The sequence below is a fragment of the Rhynchophorus ferrugineus genome, unplaced genomic scaffold (genome assembly GCF_030347505.1).
Source record: "Rhynchophorus ferrugineus isolate W39M unplaced genomic scaffold, kcgeb_rfMv2 rfM7, whole genome shotgun sequence".
In the NCBI taxonomy this organism is placed as follows: Eukaryota; Metazoa; Arthropoda; class Insecta; order Coleoptera; family Curculionidae; genus Rhynchophorus; species Rhynchophorus ferrugineus.
This window is the reverse complement of record NW_027472586.1, coordinates 33,543,609-33,563,059: the sequence shown is the minus strand read 5'-3', so window position 1 is coordinate 33,563,059 and position 19,451 is coordinate 33,543,609. Positions and strand designations below refer to the sequence as shown.

The 19,451-nt window shown below is 33.2% G+C and overlaps 1 protein-coding gene across 1 annotated transcript in view; it reads right to left on the bottom strand.

The window, feature by feature from the left end:
• Positions 1-666: 666 nt before the first annotated feature.
• Positions 667-19,451, bottom strand: part of LOC143199827 (uncharacterized) — a 74,626-nt gene continuing 55,841 nt past the window's right edge. The window contains exons 3-7 of the mRNA XM_076409950.1: positions 5,101-5,291; positions 4,825-5,044; positions 1,589-1,718; positions 1,294-1,531; positions 667-1,236 (exon numbers count right to left, since the gene is read on the bottom strand). Of these exons, the coding sequence (XP_076266065.1) occupies positions 1,050-1,236; positions 1,294-1,531; positions 1,589-1,718; positions 4,825-5,044; positions 5,101-5,291 (966 nt within the window). The 3' untranslated portion in view covers positions 667-1,049. The remainder of the gene's footprint in view (positions 1,237-1,293; positions 1,532-1,588; positions 1,719-4,824; positions 5,045-5,100; positions 5,292-19,451) is intronic.

Genomic DNA, 19,451 nt, shown 5'->3' with positions numbered 1-19,451 from the left:
TCAGAAATAATTTCGTGTTTTAATTTTGCATTACTTCTTGATGGAAAAAAAAACAACGTGCAAGCGAAGCAATGATTTGAAAAGTTTTATAAGGTTTCGACTCCATCAGAAACAACAATAAAACGTTGGTTTGCTGATTTCAAACTTGGTCGTAGAGACAGCGATGATGCAGAATGCAGTGGACGTCCAAATTAGGTGGTAATACTAGAAAACATCAAAAAATCCACAAAATCGAAGCAAGAACATGTTAATAATTTGTTCAGTGTTTGGCCATGTTTAAACGTAACAAACGTTTTTGCGTCGATATGTGCCAATGGATGGCCCATGGATCCATCATTTCACTCCGGAATCAAGACGATCGCCTCCTGAGTGGACAACTACTGGTAATAGGCCTATTTTGAGGAAAAAGATAAATCGCTCTATAAAAATGGTGTTGAAATGTTAGAGCGGCACTGGAATGATTGTGTGGCTCTTGATGGAGATCACATTAATGAATAAAACCAATTTTGAACCAAAAAAGCGCGTTTCCTCGTTATGCCAGGGAATTTTTAACTCATATGTTAGTTCTAATATAACTATGTGCATGCCAGGATCTTCGTGAATTAGACTTTTTTTTCAAGACAATGTAAAGAAATTGAAAGAGAAAGAGAATAAATAAAGAAAGTATTTTTAAATTTAATAGAATTTTTTTATTTACATTAATTTATATGTATACATGTATATATAGGTTCAGACTTTTTACATTATTGAAATTTAATTTACACAAACTTAATGCTACAAACGGTAAGCTTAAAAGATACGTGTAAAATTAGCGATAGCAATCATATTACTGTTGATATTGCAACGGTTACTGGGTCCTCTCCATTCGGCGAGAAGGTAGCCATCACGTCGACGTGTTATAATAGGTAAAAACGACTGATAAAACCTTACGAATTAGTTCTAATTTACATTTTATACATCACGATGGACTGTCGAACGGACGCGTCGTGTTTGCTTGTTTCTTTCGAGGCGTTGTATCTTCGTTTTTCATCTCGGCTTATGTTCCTAGCTTATTTCCCGCTGTAGTGACTTCCGATGTGCGATGGTGGACCTCGGCTCTTATATCCTCGACTACCTGGTCTCGAGTGGACGATGGCGTAGTGATCGCTGTGCGATGAAATCGACCTGGCAGAGTTTAATGTTGATCCTCCTGATGTATAACCCTTGGGATTCTGGGGAGCGCCATTTAAAGAGTACCTGTAAAAGGAAAATGAGATTTTCTCGGACTGGGAACATTACGATGTGATATAATACCTGGATCCGTACTGACTACCGTGCCAACTTCTGTATGGGTCATAATCTTCGATAATGCTGGGTTCTTTTTCGATGATCTCGGTTCTGGCGCAGGCACAAGTCATTGCCGAGCACAGGAAGATGTTGATGATGAGCATGATTAGGAACAGGATACCGAATGCCACGCACAACCACAACAACCACCCTGGATGGATACCGTTGCCATCTTCGCAGAGTTCTTGGACCAAGGGTGCTTCACCTATCAGAAAATAATGTTTTGTTATTGTTTATTTAACAAGTCGTCTATAAAACTTACTGGGATCAAGTACGAATATAGTATTGGCAGCTGGCACAATTCCTTCATCCGTATTAAGCGATAATGAGTTGGATACATCACCAGAGCATGATGGCTGGAGACACGCTCCTTTACAGAGCGCTACATCACACTGAAAAAATCAATTAAAAATATTTTCAAAATTTCGTAGATCATAATATGTATTCCCCAACAGTAGCATCCACAACCTGTTGATTGTTATGAAACTTTTAGTATTCCTTCATATAGGAATATAGAAGTATACATTCAGTTTATCAACGGAAATATAGAGACACAATGGAAAACACTGATCTGTAACTCTGCTATCCAAATTTTTATATTCAAAAAATGTTTTGTAATAGACGGAAGGTTACTCTCTCAGTCTATTGACTAAGTTTACGATAAAATTTAGCACATGAGTGTTTAATATAAGTTAGCAAATAAGAAAGTAAGCGAAAAAATCAACATGTTCTTCAAATCTTATATGTCAGATTGTCACTGGAGAGTAAGATCTGGCACTGTATTTGAAATACATCTTTAGGACATGCCACAAGTCATCGGACTTCGAATTTTAGAAGTGTTTGTACTTGCCTTATACGAGTAATGAATATAAACTAACAACAGCTGTTATATTATACAATCGTTGATTGTAGAGACTTCTTCGCTACAGGCGACAAAGACAAAGAAAATTATTTGACTAGCAGTTTTCATGGAACAAAATCTAAAAATTACATGTTAAATACATTTTAAAACTATTGTGGATTTCCAATGCACAAAGAAATTCAATAAACACGTTCAAATTCCTTCAACATAATTGATTCAGAAACACATCAGGAAAAGTTCTTACGGGGTATTGTGAACGCCCCATGATTGTTTACAGTAGATTGAAAAATAATCTTAGATAGCTGAGAAGCCTGAAACAAAATGGACAACGAGTCCATGGGCCATTAAAAACGAGTTGAGAATCACGGTTTGGGGAAAATTGGTTTTAACGCGTGGAAAAGTGTATTTTCCAGAGAACATTTTGAAGAACACTCTTTTTTATTTGGTCGGAAATATAAAAAGCCAAAAGTTGATGAGTTTTAAACATATGTGAAGCGCACTAGAGGAACTATATCCATTAAAAGTTGTTTCAGTATTAGCTCGAGGTCTTATATCTGGCCCTGATTAATGTAGTTAAGAAAAGATTATCATATAGTGAACATTTATAGAAATATTGTGTACATGTGCGCTTAAATAAAAAAAATGCTACAAAATATTCGAATTCAACTGTTTCGTAACATTTGTTTTACTCGTTTCATCACTGTCAACAGGTTTTATATTTACCATCGCAACTCTGTATCAAATTGGGAGGCTAAGGAGTGCAGTGAACTAGGGATGCGGAAAAAATATCGATATAGCGATATTTTCTGAAAAAAATATCGTTATTTTTGGCCGATATATCGATATATCGCAATTTTTTTTAGCCGATATAAATATAATTATCATTAATGAACCTTTAAAATTGGTACTTATTTTAAAGGTTTATCAAAAAAATTATTTTTCTTTCAAATATTTAGATAAAATATATGTATTTTTAGGCTAATATTTCACTATTTTTATTTTTTCTTAAAAATCACGATATGTTTTTTGAATAATATCGATATTTTTTATATTTGTTGCAAAAAATATATCGGTATGTTTTTTTCTCCGATATATATATATATATATATATATATATATATATATATATATATATATATATATATATATATATATATTTATTTATTTATCGATATATTGAAATATCGATATTTTTTTGCGGTGGACAACACCCCTACAGTCAACCCAATTCTTTATCTTCTAACTTAGTTCGTATTATAAAAGGGTACATGAAATGATTGGCGTCAGTTACTTGAGACACAAGATAAATTTTATTCGTAGGAAACCTCAAAATGGGCAAAATAAATAAAGAACGAAGCCGAGAAGAACAGGCGGGATTTAGACCAAATAACATCTGCGCAGATAAGATGCCAGTTTATTGAGAAACCTAAACATGAAGCTGAACATGTTATTAATATTCTTTAGTCATATTACCTCCACTGTACTGTTTATCAATGTGGTAGTGAATGCAATTATGGGATAATAAAAATATAGACAGAGTTTAATATGATGTTACAAACTACTTGGTCGACCTGATATTCACTGATAACAGAGCTATATTCTTTGATACCGATGTTCAAACTTCTAGTATTCTTGATGACATAGCATATGACTTGAAAATTAATGGAGAAAAGTTCAAATTATGATTCAGTTTGAGTAAATGAAGTACTAAAGAACTCAAGTACTAAAGTAATAAGCCGAATCGGTCAAGCTGTAGGGGCTTTTGCTTCTCTAATTACTGTTTTGTACCGCGTAAGTGGAATTGTTGTAATGAAGACTAAGATCCGCATCGTTGATCTTAACATTTTAACTCGAAATGCTAATCTCGTCAGTTATTTTGTATGACTCCGAGACACTGTTCGATTACGCAGTCGTCAGACGCAAGTCACGGCAAGCGTACGCAGGAAAAAACTGCCAGACGACGCAACCATGCAAATACGATTGCAGTTTTCAGTTCGCAGTAAAATCGTACACAATAGTAGGCTTGGTACAATGATAATTGATACTTTTCAATAACTACTAAACTGGATTCTAGTTCTGATTCTGATTCGGAAGACGAATTTGAATCTGAAATGATAATGTTTATCTCCCAGATATCCAGTAAAAGGCAATTGAGAGGTGGTATCTAACAAGAAAAAAGACTCACGGATAATTTACTTTAATTAAATAATTTACTGAAGAATTTTATTTAAAAAATGTAATCCTCATGTAGTCTACATGACTTGTATCGTGGAAAACTAGTCGAATCCACACATTTTCGATTAATTCTTCTTCCATTTTTAAACACTCCGTGACTTCAGGTGAAAAACTGCGACGCGTTAGACAAAACTGCGCCACGGCATACTGCGAATCAATATTGTGCGGTAACCATCGTTCTTTAAACCCGCAAAATCTTATCAAAAATATCTTCCAAAAGCCATTGCAATAATGAGATTCATAAAACGTCGGGATCCATGAATCGGGTGAATCTTTGGGATACGAAAATTAAAAAAAGTGGGTTGAAATATTAAGATGTGGAAAGAAATTTAAACCCTCTTCATTATTATTGAGCGGCCAATTTAATGAACAAGTTAGTAATAAAATAATTGGAAAATTACCTGGAAATTAACCTCAGAACCTTCGGGGAACTTGAACATGGACCGGATGGGAGCATCAGCAATTCCTCTAGCTTCGTCGTAGGTAAACGTCCCGATGAAGCCTCCTTTGCCAGGACAGCCTCGATCATCGATTAATGGGGCGCTGGTGTTAATTCTGCTAAAGGCGAAGCAGTTTTTCACCCGGAAGCCGTAAGTGTTGTCTGGCTTGGACACCTGGATCCTAGACGATGAACGAAAATATTGTTTCTAGTTCAAATAGTGTGGGATTATGAGTACCTTAAAGTATATGGATTGGTGATTACTGCTTTGTTAACGGATCTGGTACCGTCGAGAATATGCAGAGATACAGGCGAGGATTGATTCTTGAAGCCAGTTTTGCCGCACGTTATTACGTAAAACTTATCGTCGGCTAGTTCGAGGGTTTTGTGTATTCTTATTGCAATGGGTACGGATTTCTCCTGAGTTTTCTGCAAAAAAATATATATATGTTAGATAACTTAGACAGGATATCTCTTATTATAAAGGGAAAAAGCATAGTTGCAACAGAGTAAATTATTTATTATTTATATAAAAATAATCAAGGTCCTAAATTTTAATTAATAATTATGTATTCTTACAAGATCTGTTTATTGAAAATTTTAGCATTTGTAACAGGCCAGTTGAAATGTTTTCAGCCTGACACATAGATGGCGTTACTAGAATTAAATCCATATGTTTTTTAGTTAACTCTAGCCGTCAAAACCTGTGCGTATAAATTTGACAGCTGTCGGATCATTAGTTTGTGCATTATGGCATTTTGAGTGAAGCAATTTTTGTTATTGTGAAAAAAATGGATAAAAAGGAATTTCGCGCCAAAGATGCCCCACTAATTTTGCCAAAAAAATGTGTTTTACTATGGTATTATGGATAAAGCTTTGTGGAGTTACGGATAGTGAGAAGAGTTTTTGTTCTGGCCTAAAAACCAGGCGGTGGAATGCATGACGCATACCTGGTCGCGGAGACTTGCCCTGGAGTGACAAGTTGGACCGGGTTATGTGGGACTGCCTCTGGGCTTACTAATACACTAAAATGAAACCGCCCCACAGTTGACCCCTGTGGATCACTACTGCTACTGCATTAAATTTGGAGATATGGCACCCGCTGATCGGTCAGCCGTTATTGGGCACGAGGGCCCGGCGATTCTATTAATTCGCGAACCTGAGTTAACATACAACTGGGTACTGTTGTATGGGGGCAAAAGTTATGACTGTAGCGACGGATGAGGTCGTTTCAGCCTGGAAAAGGGGGGGAGTTTGGCGGTGATGCGGTGCTAAGCTCCCAGCATGTCGACCAGCTCGCGAACAAGCGCGTTTTCGGAAGAACTTGAGCTGAGTTGTTGTGTGCTCAAGCGGGTAATAAAAATTATTTTTCGAACATTATTTCGAGCCTTTCACATTGATTACTTATTTAATTCAAATAAACTGTCATAACCTCAACGTTTTCCAAATCTTCGAAAGTATCATGTATTCCAAGTCTTGTTATTTTTTAATCACACACATAGCAGAACTAGTACACACTATATGAAGGTACCCATTATTGGGTCACTTTGTCGAGTATCTAAAAAATAATACTTAGCGATAAACAAAGTTTCGAATATTTTTTTCCATACATAAAGAATTAGCTAATTAGAAGAAGATTTTCTTAACCCTTATTTTTTATTTAAGGGGGTTTTAACAGATACAGTATGTAACTATGTAAATGGTCACAAAATGGTATAAGAAGGAATGCGTTGTCTATTTGATTTAAAAAAAATCACTGAATATCATTTTATTGATTCTTCTAGTCGAAGAAGAGTTATACAAGCAGTAATAAAATTGCTTAACATCAAGTTAGTAGCAATATATAGAAAATGTGATATTTAAATTATAAAATTAGTTATATAATTAGTTAGTTCTTTGATACAAAATTGCCGCTTTCACTGATGCTAATACGATTTAATTTAAAAGCCGTATGAGATATCAGATAATGATATAATTAAAACAAGATATCGAATCTGAAATAATTTTATCGGTCTAATTAAAACTTTTCATTGGATGATGATTGAGTCTTTTTTATATCTACGAATAGTTAAGAGAGTAGTTAAACGCCTTTCTGTAATAATGTTATATGTTAAGTAAAATATCTAAAATTATTTAAAATATGATGACTCTCTTTTAATTAAATTATTATGTATAATAAAAGAGAATGTTAATACATTAGTTTTTTCATCGATTCGAATAAGAAGTGATAATAGAAAGGAGTAATATGTGCTATATTTGATATGCATTTATTCAAAACAAGATTTGCGTTGAATAATCAGTTCTGTAAATGGAAATAATCTGACAAATTCTGGAAGATTAAATATTCCTATATATTCCTATCTGTATATAAAGTCAGATGGTGATGAAACTGTAACGTATAAATATCTGTGTAATTAATTGATAAACAACAACAAGTCATTTAGTTACTACACAAATTGATCAAAAATCAGTTTCTTTTAATTTCTCAAAAAATGTTTCATTATTTGTCAGGTAAAAAGAAGGATTTTCTATTACATGCACTGAATGGCGATGAAAAGTGGATTTACTGCAACATCTCAAGTGTAAAGTCACAGGTTAGTCTAGGAGGATCAACCCCGACCGATATCGTAGCGGAATATTCATGATATTAAAGTATTTTTATGCAAATGGTGGGATCAGCAAGGTGTAGTGTATTGCTGGCTGTTAAAACCGAAAGAAACGGTTACTGCAGATGTCTACCGACGTCAACTGAACGAACTGAAAGACGTAAACTACAAATTAAAATCATTTTGTTACTATAGTAATAAAACATTAAATAACGTAAGTTACCTTTTCTTTTTAAATTGAAAACTAAACTTAAAATCTTTAAAAATCGAATAATATTTTCAGAGACTCTTAAATTGTCTTTTTAAACAATTAAGCAAAAACTGACTAATGCTCTTTTAAATATTATTACAAATATTTTAAACGTTGGAAATACAAAAATGTATGACTCCTTGTCCTAGCTAAACATATATTTATTAATAATTATCAATAATGAATAATACATAGATAACACAAATAGATCAGAATCCATTCTTTTTGGCTTGAACCTTGATCAATATTCATCAATATTCACACACCCATTTATATTAAACATCTATAATACATTCATAATCTATATCTGATAAAAATACTTTGACAATGTTTTCATATTATAAATAGTTGCAATGTTTTAATTATTTTATAATGCTCGTTTCAACCTTTATTGTGTTTTCTAGTTTAGTTTTTATGTTCTCTATAATTAGATGTATTTTTAGCCATTTAATGTGTCACTACTTGTAACGTTCCAAGGTTTTAACACTGTTCCAACAATGTTGTTTGTATAGGTAGTTGATAATAAATATTATTGGTCTTTTATGTGCTCATTTATTTTACAATCTCGGCAGTTGGGCGCCTTGTATATACTAATTCATGTTTTAGAGTCTGTTTTATGTACTCCTATTATTATTGTCTATATCATTCTGAGAAAGTTTTTAACGCATTTTACTTTGTTAACAACTGTCTTGGCTAAAGTGTAAACTATTACTGCTTTAGGTGTGCTTTATGTCTTTTTAACCATATACGTTTTTATGCATAGTTAGATAGAGTGAAATATACTTGGTATAGAGTTCTCACTCTAGATAGATATCTTTATTTTTCAAGTTACCAGTTTTACAGTATTATTTCAAGATTCATGGCATTGTTACACTTCTCATAGGTAGATGGAAAATACCTAGAAGGCAAAATGCTTATTAATTATGGTTACTGTTGAATATGTTTCAGTTAGGGTCACCAGCTTTGGTTTCAGTAATAAACCATAAGTAGAATCACAATAATTCATCACTTGCTGTGAAATTAGGTTAAAAATTACATCCTCGTGATGATATCTGGCTATTTTTTCTTAATAATTTTATAATTTATTCAAACTCAAACTTGTTTTTATATTTTGTTGTTGAAATATATATATATATATATATATATATATATATATATATATATATATATATATATATATATCAAATTCTGCAAACCATTTATATATGTCAGTCGTTTTGATCGAAGACCTTTTGGCACTTTCTAGTAAATAATTCGGTCAATACTCTATGCTGACTACAGTTCTTGAGATTTATGGACGAATAACTGAAGAATATAATTTTCATAAGCCTATTTTGACGCAAGCCTTCTACCATTAAGATAATTTTACGAAGAAAGAAGACAAGTGGTGGTTAAAGAAGCAAAGTCGGACATGTACGGTGGATGCATTAGCATATCTCTACCAATACCAACCTTGATCAATCCTTGTGTTTCAATCTGTGTCTCAGTGTTCTTTGTGACGTGTTTCAATTGCTTTAGCCTCTGACAGTGTACTGTTAAACTAATAGTTTTGCTAATTTTGAGCTGCTTATGAGAAACGATTTATTCCTTGTTCTACTAAATACTTTCTTGGCGCCAATCCGAGCTATACACGTGCTTTTGTGGAGCTTCTATAAAATACAATAACAATCTTTTCACAAATTATTATAATACGATTCATATTTTGTCGCCAGGAATCGCCAGTTTTGCAAAATTACTCAATTTTATTTTGTTTCGGTAGCAATGTATAAAAGTAGTTGCATTATATTTTTTACTAGTAATCTTCTATATATTAATCGGCTTAATTGTAATAAATTGTGACCAACACAGCGTGATCATTAGATCATAAGCCTTATATGAATGAGTAGGACCAAGAGTTTGGCCAAAAAGCGAAAACCAATCACCATATATGCAACACAATTTTCTATAATTCCCTTTTTAGAAGCAAATAAGCAAAATATGACAAAAACTGCCCTATATTATCTCTATTTTCAAAGTAAAATATAAATTGGCTTCATCGAATAAGTATTACTAAAGCGTGAAGTTGAGGCCATCGATTATGATAAACCTATATAAAAATACTTATTCTGCAACGTTATATTCTACATTATCTTCATATTTTTTATTCTTAGTAGAAGCTGTTTTTCAAAATATTTTTATTATCTACTTAATATATAATCAGACCTGATACTGCAGATTTTTTCATATGCAATAGATGGCAGTTTGCTAACAATCTTGCTGGTCCTACTGAGAAAGCATAAATCAACCTATTTAATGAAAATTACCTTTGGTCATTATAAGTAATTATTTTGATAAGCAAGAATCATGTTCACCATTTGTTAGCACATCTTTAAAAGCCTTCTTAAATAACTTAATATAAATTTATTATTTCCTCGTAATTAAACAAAAAATAGTTAGAAAATATATCAAGCCAATTCCTCTAGTTGTTGATAATTAAAATGTGTTTATTGAAGTTAATTTCTGCATTATTTTCTTATAGTCTTTCAATTTATGGGGCATGACATTATGGGAAAATCTAACCATATGTGCATAGGGCCTAAATATTTAATCAAATTAAGATTGTTTCATATTGGGATATATTCAGTTCTATTTTTATTTATTTTTGTAAAGTTGCTAGTTGATGTTTAACGTTATTTTTGAAGTTATTAAAGTTTGTCGCCCAGTTACATCTTCATGGCCATCATTAAAACGCGTTTACCATTGGGGTATTCTTCTTATGTAACAAACACGTATTACCATAAACCTGTTCCTTCAAATAAAGCATGTCAGTGCGTTTAAAATACAACTTAATGTTAGTTCTCTGTTAGCATTGACTTCATGATAAAAAAATGAATAGAGAAAATATTTATATTAAAACTTCATTTCAGGTCTTCTGATGGTCAGAAAGTTTTGATTGGTATTGATTGAAATATATAATAATTGCATGGAGCAACATCTGGTAAATAGAGTAGAAGAGAATATTTTCAAGGATCTTGCGACAGTCACTATTCACATATTTTACATCTTTAAATGCTTTAGATTGACCAGAATATTACAATGATAATGATATCCAAATTACTACTCCTAAAATGCGATACTCGGATACATTTATTGACGGAGGTTCACCGTAATGTGAGTTAAACTCAATTGTTTCGACTTGAATTCCGTTGATCAACAACTGAGCAGTTCCTATGGTTTCGGCTTCGGTTATTTATTAACTTTTGTATTTATAGTTCAAGTTAAAGTATAATTAAGTTGTACGTAAAGGTCCAATTCTTTAGAGATGAACATTGGAATATTGGCTTCCACAGATTGCCAGTTGCACAAAGAAACAAATTAAACCTAAACTTTTAGATGAACTTTGATACTAAAGAATAATTATAATATTACTAATAATACCTGATATTAATATTATTTATTTAAAGAATATTTTAAAATTACTCCAATTCAATCATAGTACTACATACATTTTAAATTCTCTGTAGATAAAACATCAAATCATCAACAAGCGATATTAATTTATTTACTCCATTAGTTCCTTGTTATCTGTTGTAAATACATTAAAGCACGTATAGTGGAGAAAATTTCAAATTAAAGAAGATTTAAAGGTCTTCGGTAAAGTTCAACGAACTCAGGGTCGAGTTATTCCTCGTCTAACAAATTTTACTGCGTGGTGATATCATCATATGGTTTTAGAGGCTTCAGCTGTTCAAACAATCATCTTCAGACAACTGATTTGAATAAAACTATAAACGTTATATAATATTATACATCAAGGCGGACTTCATATTAGTAGGTAAATTAGATATAAGAAGTGTTATTATACCAAATGTAAATATAAAATTCCTATTAGTTTTTACAAATACTTCTTGAAATGTAAGGATTGTAATAACATAGTAACAGAATATGCAACATAAGACTACAAAGTACTATACAAAATAATTTTGTCTCGTTTCTGTTTGCTTCTTGTATTACCTTATTAAAAGAAAAGGGTTTACTGAGAATATTACGAAGAGTATATAAAATACATAAATCCTGTTGTCGAGCGAGAAATCTATTAAGATGTTAAGAGGAAGTGTAACTCCAAATGTGGAAATAACAATTCGAAAAATATATTAGGTACTTGCATGCTTTCTGATAATTTCTTAATTATTAAGAAGAATGGTGTAATATATAACAGGTCAATTGAAAAGTCCCCGGCCTACCATAGTAAAACAAAATTTTTGCCAAAATTAGTTTCCTTTTATTGAACACTAGCGACCCGCCCCGGCTTCGCATGGGTGCAATGCTGATACTAAATTAAATACACTACAGAAAAAATATGAACGTTGTATATAAAAACATAGCGGCCCGCTCCGACTTTGCACGGGCATAAAATATATATGCCTATGTCACTCAATGAAAACATGATTAAAATCGATCCAGTATTTTTGGTTCATTCATTACTGCCCTTGGCCTGCACGCATTAAATTTGGAGTAAAACAATTCCTCTTCCCCTATACTTACTATGCAGATTTCCTGCTATCTTTGGAATATCTAAATTCATACAATTTTTATTACATTACATATTTTTAAACGCAAATTTTAAATTTGTATATATATTTGTAATATCTCCGAAAATATTTGTTTAATTTACATGCTGTAAGGAACCATATTGATCTATATTAATTGCACACTGTATTTAAGGTACTTAATTCGATAAGGATTAATGCCGTATTGCTTAAAATAGCTTCGTAAATAGTCCTTTTTCTCACGTAAAAAGTAAACAATAAAAATGGTTAATGTGGGTTATCCCTAAAAGATAAACATATACCATCGCGGACTTTTTTATAGACCTTTTTATGGTGTACAATACTGTAGTACATTAATTTGATCTAACTCGTAGGGTTAGGCAGCGTTTTTGCTAATTGCTAAATAAGCCTAAAAAAATAGGTTAATTTACGACATCACGTTAGAAACCTCTAAAATTAGCAATGTTGTCTTAGTATATTATGCATGTATTATACATATAAACCTTCCTCTTGAATCACTCTATCTATTGAAAAAAACCGCATCAAAATCCGTTGCGTAGTTTTAAAGATTTAAGCGCACATAGGGATATAGGGACAGAAAAGGCGACTTTGTTTTATACTATGTAGTGATAATTGCCTTCAAAGGTAATACACTGATTATAGCGAACTTTCAATTTTCCGATACCATTTTTGTAGCACGATTTGTCCTTGCTTCAAAATAGGCCTCAGTTTCGTAGATCACCCCTTCATTCGACGGGAATGTCTTCCCAGTGGGCATCCTCTTGAGATCTGACAGCAGGAAATAGTCGCTGGTGCCAGATATGAAGAATACGGTAGATGAGGAAGTAATTCGAAGCCCAATTCATGGATTTTTTCCATCCTTTTCACTGACTTGTAACACGGTGCATTGTCTTGGTGAAGCAGCACTTTATTTTTCTTCAAATGCGGCCGTTTTTCGGCGATTTCGTCTTTCAAACGGTCCAATAGCGCTATGTAATAGTCGCTGTTGATGGTCCTCCTTTTTCAATGTAGTGAATGAAAATTATTCCATGCCCATCCCCAAAATACAGACGCCATAAACTTGTCAGCCGACTGTAGCGTTTTTCCATGCTTTGAAGCGGATTCATCCTGTGCAGTGCATTCGGATGACCATCGATTGGACTTCGGAGTGAAGGAGGATGATGGAGCCATGTTTCATCCATTGTCACATATCCACGAAAAAACTCGGGTTTATTACGCTTAGTTCAGTTCCAACCTTCGTAGGGTGAAGACGTATTTTCAATACGGTCCAAGCTATAAAAAGATACCTTTCTTTAAAAAAACCTAGTATTTTATTACGGTTATTTAATTGAGTGTTAAAAACGCATAACAGATGCGGCTATCCGTCTCTCAGTGGACCTAAAGTGTAGTGAATACGTGTATACGTGACCAGACAAAAGGACTGCATCTCATTTTTATTAGTGTTTAAAATAATTTCATCTTATTTTACAACAGTCCTTTTGAAATTCATTTATAGTATTTATAGTAAAAAACTAGTGCTAAAATAACGTAAGTGAAAAATGAAGTGCGTGAAATAAACAATGTATTTATTTTATTTTTTTTATCCTCTGGAAGTAAATTAAATAAAATATTAAAAATTAAAAAATGGCAAACAATAGCGATTCAACCAAATCACCTGCACACTTTGATATAAGATTAGAACAAACAGCAATAACGCAAACTCCACCATCAGAATGGACTACAGTCGTTAACAAAAAACGATTGAGAAGTCCAGAAGAAGAAATCGCGAGGAAACAAACAAGAATCAGTGACTATTGGTTGCAGAAACCGATAGAGACAAAAAACAGTTTTAGCAACCTGTCGGAAGAAATTGAAGAGAACATACAACCAAGCCCTGAAAAAGTTGTTCCCAAACCACCACCAATAACAGTCTATAAGGTAGGAATAATAAAAAACATCCATGATTTATTAAAAACCATTACTACGAACTACACAATTAAAACAGTGAGCTATGAAACAATTAAAATCCAATTGTTCGAAGCGGATCACTTTAAAGTTCTTATAAAAGAATTAGATGAAAGAAACACCCAATACCATACATTCAGGCCAAAATCCGAGAGAACATTTAAATTCGTATTAAAAGGATTACATCACGGGACGGACTTTAACACCATCAAGGTAGCACTAGCTGAAAAAGGCCACGAGGTCGTAAATATTCACAATATACGACATCACACGACAAAAAAACCTCTGCCTATGTTTTATATAGACATAAAACCTAATGGAAACAATAAGGCGGTGTATGAAATCACCAAATTGGAAAATAATATTATTAAATGCGAACCACCACATATAAAAAGAATTATACCACAATGCACAAGGTGTCAAGCGCACGGGCACACAAAGACTTACTGTCGCAAATCATATAGATGCGTAAAATGTGCAGGAGAACATAAGACAGGAGATTGTACTCGTAAAGCTCGCGATGAAAAAGTGAAATGTGTCAACTGTAACGGAAATCATCCAGCGAACTACAAGGGTTGCGCAGTTCACAAGCAACTACAGCAGAAACTCTATCCTGCCTTAAGGGAAAAAAGGCATCAACAAAAACAATCCACTACTACCAATCTACCACTACCCACCAGAACAAGTCAACCAGACATAACTTATGCCCAAATAGTTGAAAATGGTTCAGCACAAAAACGAGAGACAATATCTCAACCTACTGAAACTAGCAACATCTCAAGATTAGAAAATATGATGGCCAAACTAATGGATCAAATGAGTACGATGCTTGGTCTACTCACAACCGTCGTAAGCAAACTTGCCTAATGCCTGAAACCAATAGCTACAAAATCGCCGTCTGGAATGCCAATGGGCTCCAACAACATGCCAGGGAACTAAAAATGTTCGTAATTGAACAAAATTTTGACGTTATGATGGTTTCCGAAACACACTTTACGGACAAAAATTATTTGAAAGTTCCTAAATATAAGCTTTATCATACAAATCACCCTGATGATAAAGCACATGGAGGTACAGCCATAATAATTCGAGATGATATAAAGCATTTCGAAAAAGAAAAATTCCGCAAAGACTACCTGCAAGCCACCAGTATAACCATAGAGGAAGCCCATGGACCATTAACAATTTCTGCGATTTATTGCCCACCCAAACATAACAACAAGGCAGAACAATTTCAAGAATTCTTCCGTACGCTAGGTAATAGATTTATAGCAGGAGGAGATTATAATGCAAAACATTTAATGTGGGGTTCAAGAATAATAACCTCAAAAGGTAGAGAACTGCTCAAAGCCATAAGGATAGATAACTTACAACATATCTCTACTGGTGAACCAACATATTGGCCTTCAGACAGAAATAAAAAACCAGATACAATAGATTTCTGTATTACAAAAAATATTGATCCAAAAAAGTGTCAGGCAGAATCATGTTTCGACCTGTCTTCTGATCATTCACCAATAATAGTAACAATTTCTTCAAAAATTACCATCAAAGATAAACCCCCTTCTCTGTGCAATAATAGAACTAACTGGCCCTCATTTAGAGAAAACTTAGACCAAAATATCTCTCTAAACTTACCGTTACAAACTGAAATGGATATAGAAATAGCAGCAATAAATCTTACAAAAAATATACAGGAGGCAGCATATTCCGCGACTCCCAACATTGAAACATTTCCAAGAAAAAATACACATATATCATGTACAATACAGAAAAAGATAGCAGAAAAAAGAAAGTTACGACGAAATTGGCAACAGCAAAGGACTGAAGAGAATAAAAGAAAATTTAATAGGGCCATAAAAGAGCTGAGAGATCTAATCCAAATCGAACAGAACCAAGGCATTCAAGAATACCTAGAAAACTTGACATCAACTGAGGCTACAGACTATTCGTTGTGGAAAGCAACAAAAAAGCTTAGGAGATCCCAGCAGCATAACCCACCTATTAAAACAAGCGAAAATAATTGGGCGAGAAGCAATAAATAGAAGGCCGACATTTTCTCAAAACACTTAAAAAATGTTTTTAAACCTTTCCAGTCTCAGCTACATAAAGATGACGAAAATAAAATTACTAGCTTTCTAGATTCGCCATTTCAAATGGATTTACCGCACGAGAAATTAACGGTCAAAAAAGTTAAACATACAATAATGAGAGAGATTAATATTAAAAAAGCTCCTGGTTATGACTTAATTACTGGCAAAATTTTAAAAGAACTATCAGAAAAGGCTATAAAACTATTAACATATATATTTAATGCTATGCTACGAATTAATTACTTCCCTAGTATCTGGAAAGTAGCTAAAATATTAATGATACTTAAACCAGGAAAAATACCAGAAGATGTGACCTCCTACCGACCTATAAGTTTATTACCAATAATCTCGAAAGTTTTCGAGAAGTTATACATAAAAAAACTAAACTATATAATAGAAAAAAGAAAAATTATTCCAGAACATCAGTTTGGCTTTCGCAATAAGCATGGGACTATAGAACAAGTGCATAGACTTGTAAACCAAATAAACGCTGACCTAAATGCCAAAAGATATTGTTCGGCTGCTTTCCTAGACATATCTCAGGCTTTTGACAAAGTATGGCATACGGGCTTGCAGGTTAAACTAAAGAAACTTCTCCCTCATCCGGACTATCAGCTACTAAAATCGTATCTCACTGACAGACATTTTATTGTAAATCAAGGCGATGAACATACCGAATTAAATCCCATATATTCAGGAGTTCCGCAAGGTAGTGTACTGGGTCCAGTACTGTATCTTCTGTATACGGCTGATCTGCCCACCACAAAAATAACTACTGTGGCAACATATGCAGACGATACAGTAATCTTAGCATCCCATGAAGATCCAGTCACAGCATCAATAAACCTACAAACCCTCCTGGAGCAAATACAATTATGGTTGAAGACATGGCGCATTAAAGCCAATGAATCAAAATCCACGCATATAACGTTTACCCTGCGTAGAAGAACATGTCCACCAGTAAATATCAATCATCGCCAACTCCCCCAAGCAGACCATGTTAAATATCTTGGTATGCATTTAGATCGACGCCTAACCTGGAAGAAGCACATACTCTCTAAACGGAAACAACTAGGACTAAAATTATATCAAATGTATTGGCTCATTGGGCGCAAATCCAAGTTATCATTAGATAACAAGGTATTGCTGTATGAGTCTATACTCAAGCCCATTTGGACATATGGAATTCAACTATGGGGTACCGCTAGCAAATCCAATATATCCATCATTCAACGGTTCCAAAATAAGGTGTTGCGTGCCATTGTTGATGCTCCGTACTATATTTCAAATAAAGTGATACAACGCGATATTCCTCTAGAACCTATAACGAGTGTAATCCAACGTGTTTGTGTGAAGTACTTCGAAAGAGTGTCAGTGCATCCCAATGTACTCGCTAATCAGCTAAATATGCGACGTGATAGTGAAGTGCGTAGACTAAAACGTTTAACACCATCTGATCTGATTACTGGACATATGTAGAGTTTAGAATAAGCATTAGAATAAGACTAATTAATTAAGATAATATTTTATACAGAAGATTGCTTAATGAAGTGATTTTCTACATGCCATGTATATATAATATAAACAGAAGAAATACTTATTGCCAATAGGGCAGATTGTGGACTCACGAAGAGTAATAATAAAAAAAAAAAAATTACGCATGATGATCTTCAAACTCTGTTCTGAATCATCAACTCGTCAACTTTGCACAGAGCTTTCTCATACCCAAATATTCGTGACTGATATGATGTACACGTTCAGTTGATATATTTTCAGTGTCTGCTATTTCATTAAATTTCAATTTACGGTAATTCAAAATCATTTTGTGAATTTTTTAAATGTTTTCGTCGATAACAACCTCTTTTGGGCGTCCACTGCGTTCAGCCCCCCGTATTCGGTGCTCATTTCACCACGTCTAAACTTAGCATACCAATTAGCATGATGGTTGATTTTCCTAGGATAGTGTCCGGAAATTCGGCATCAAGCCATGTTTTGCTTCAACTTTATTTTTTCCTTTCAAAAAGCAATATTTTATTAACATTCGAGGGTTACGGCTAACTAAAAAATATATGGATTTAATTCTAGTAGAGCCATATATGTGTCCGACCAGAGACTTTTTCATTTGACCTATTATTAATAACACCATTTTCTATAACGTATACAATATTTTCCCATCTTTTTGGCAATAAGTAGTTCGGTATTGAAAGAACGGTGTTGATTTGGTGAATGGTAAATATAAAGGTGAAGACAAGACTCGTAGTAGAGATTCTAAAGAGTTCGAAGGAGCTACATAAATAGACAGAAGCATAATTAGACAAAAGCACAATAATAACTTACTTCAACACTAAAAGAAATTTTAATTTGTTTAAAATTGTTAGATATTATTTAAGCTACTACTATAAATTGATCGATATTAATTAAAGATGAAATAGTTGTCTATTTATTGAGTTTCTTACACTAACATATAACAACCTAACCGAATGATATAGATAACATTATTATATTTGAATATCCATAGCCAAGCTGAACGAACACAACTAATAATATTGGATATGGATATAATTATTATGATTAAGTTCTTATAACCGTATATTCTAGTTACCATAAATACGACAAAATATAAGTGTCTAACTCATAAAATGATTAGATTGAATGAATTCAATACAAGTTCAATGCTTAAATACAACAATTTCGCCGAAAAGCAACTAGTTGTCAAAGATATCCAAATTTAACAGCACTTAGTAGAAATCGAAATGTCACAGAATATATCGAATTATTCTAAAAACCTTACTAGAATAACATTGAAATAAAATTAGTCAGAATTGGTTGTAAAAAAGAAAACACGAATGAAAAATGTAGATACATCTATTTAAATATAACGAGACATTTTTGAAAGTCGATAAACTAAGAAAAAGAAGAATTGAAAGTCAAATAGAATGCGGAATGTAAAAATCGTGGAACAATTTGAACGTTCATGTATATTGTCATTATACAATACCAGCATGCTAAATATGTACAACAATGAGTAATTATTTTATCATTGAGTGAGAATGCTCTGTGGCACGCGAGGAATGGTGATCAGCACAGGCCAACAAAAAAATGTTTGTAAAAACTTAAAATTGGCTTTATAGTTGACTGATAAACCA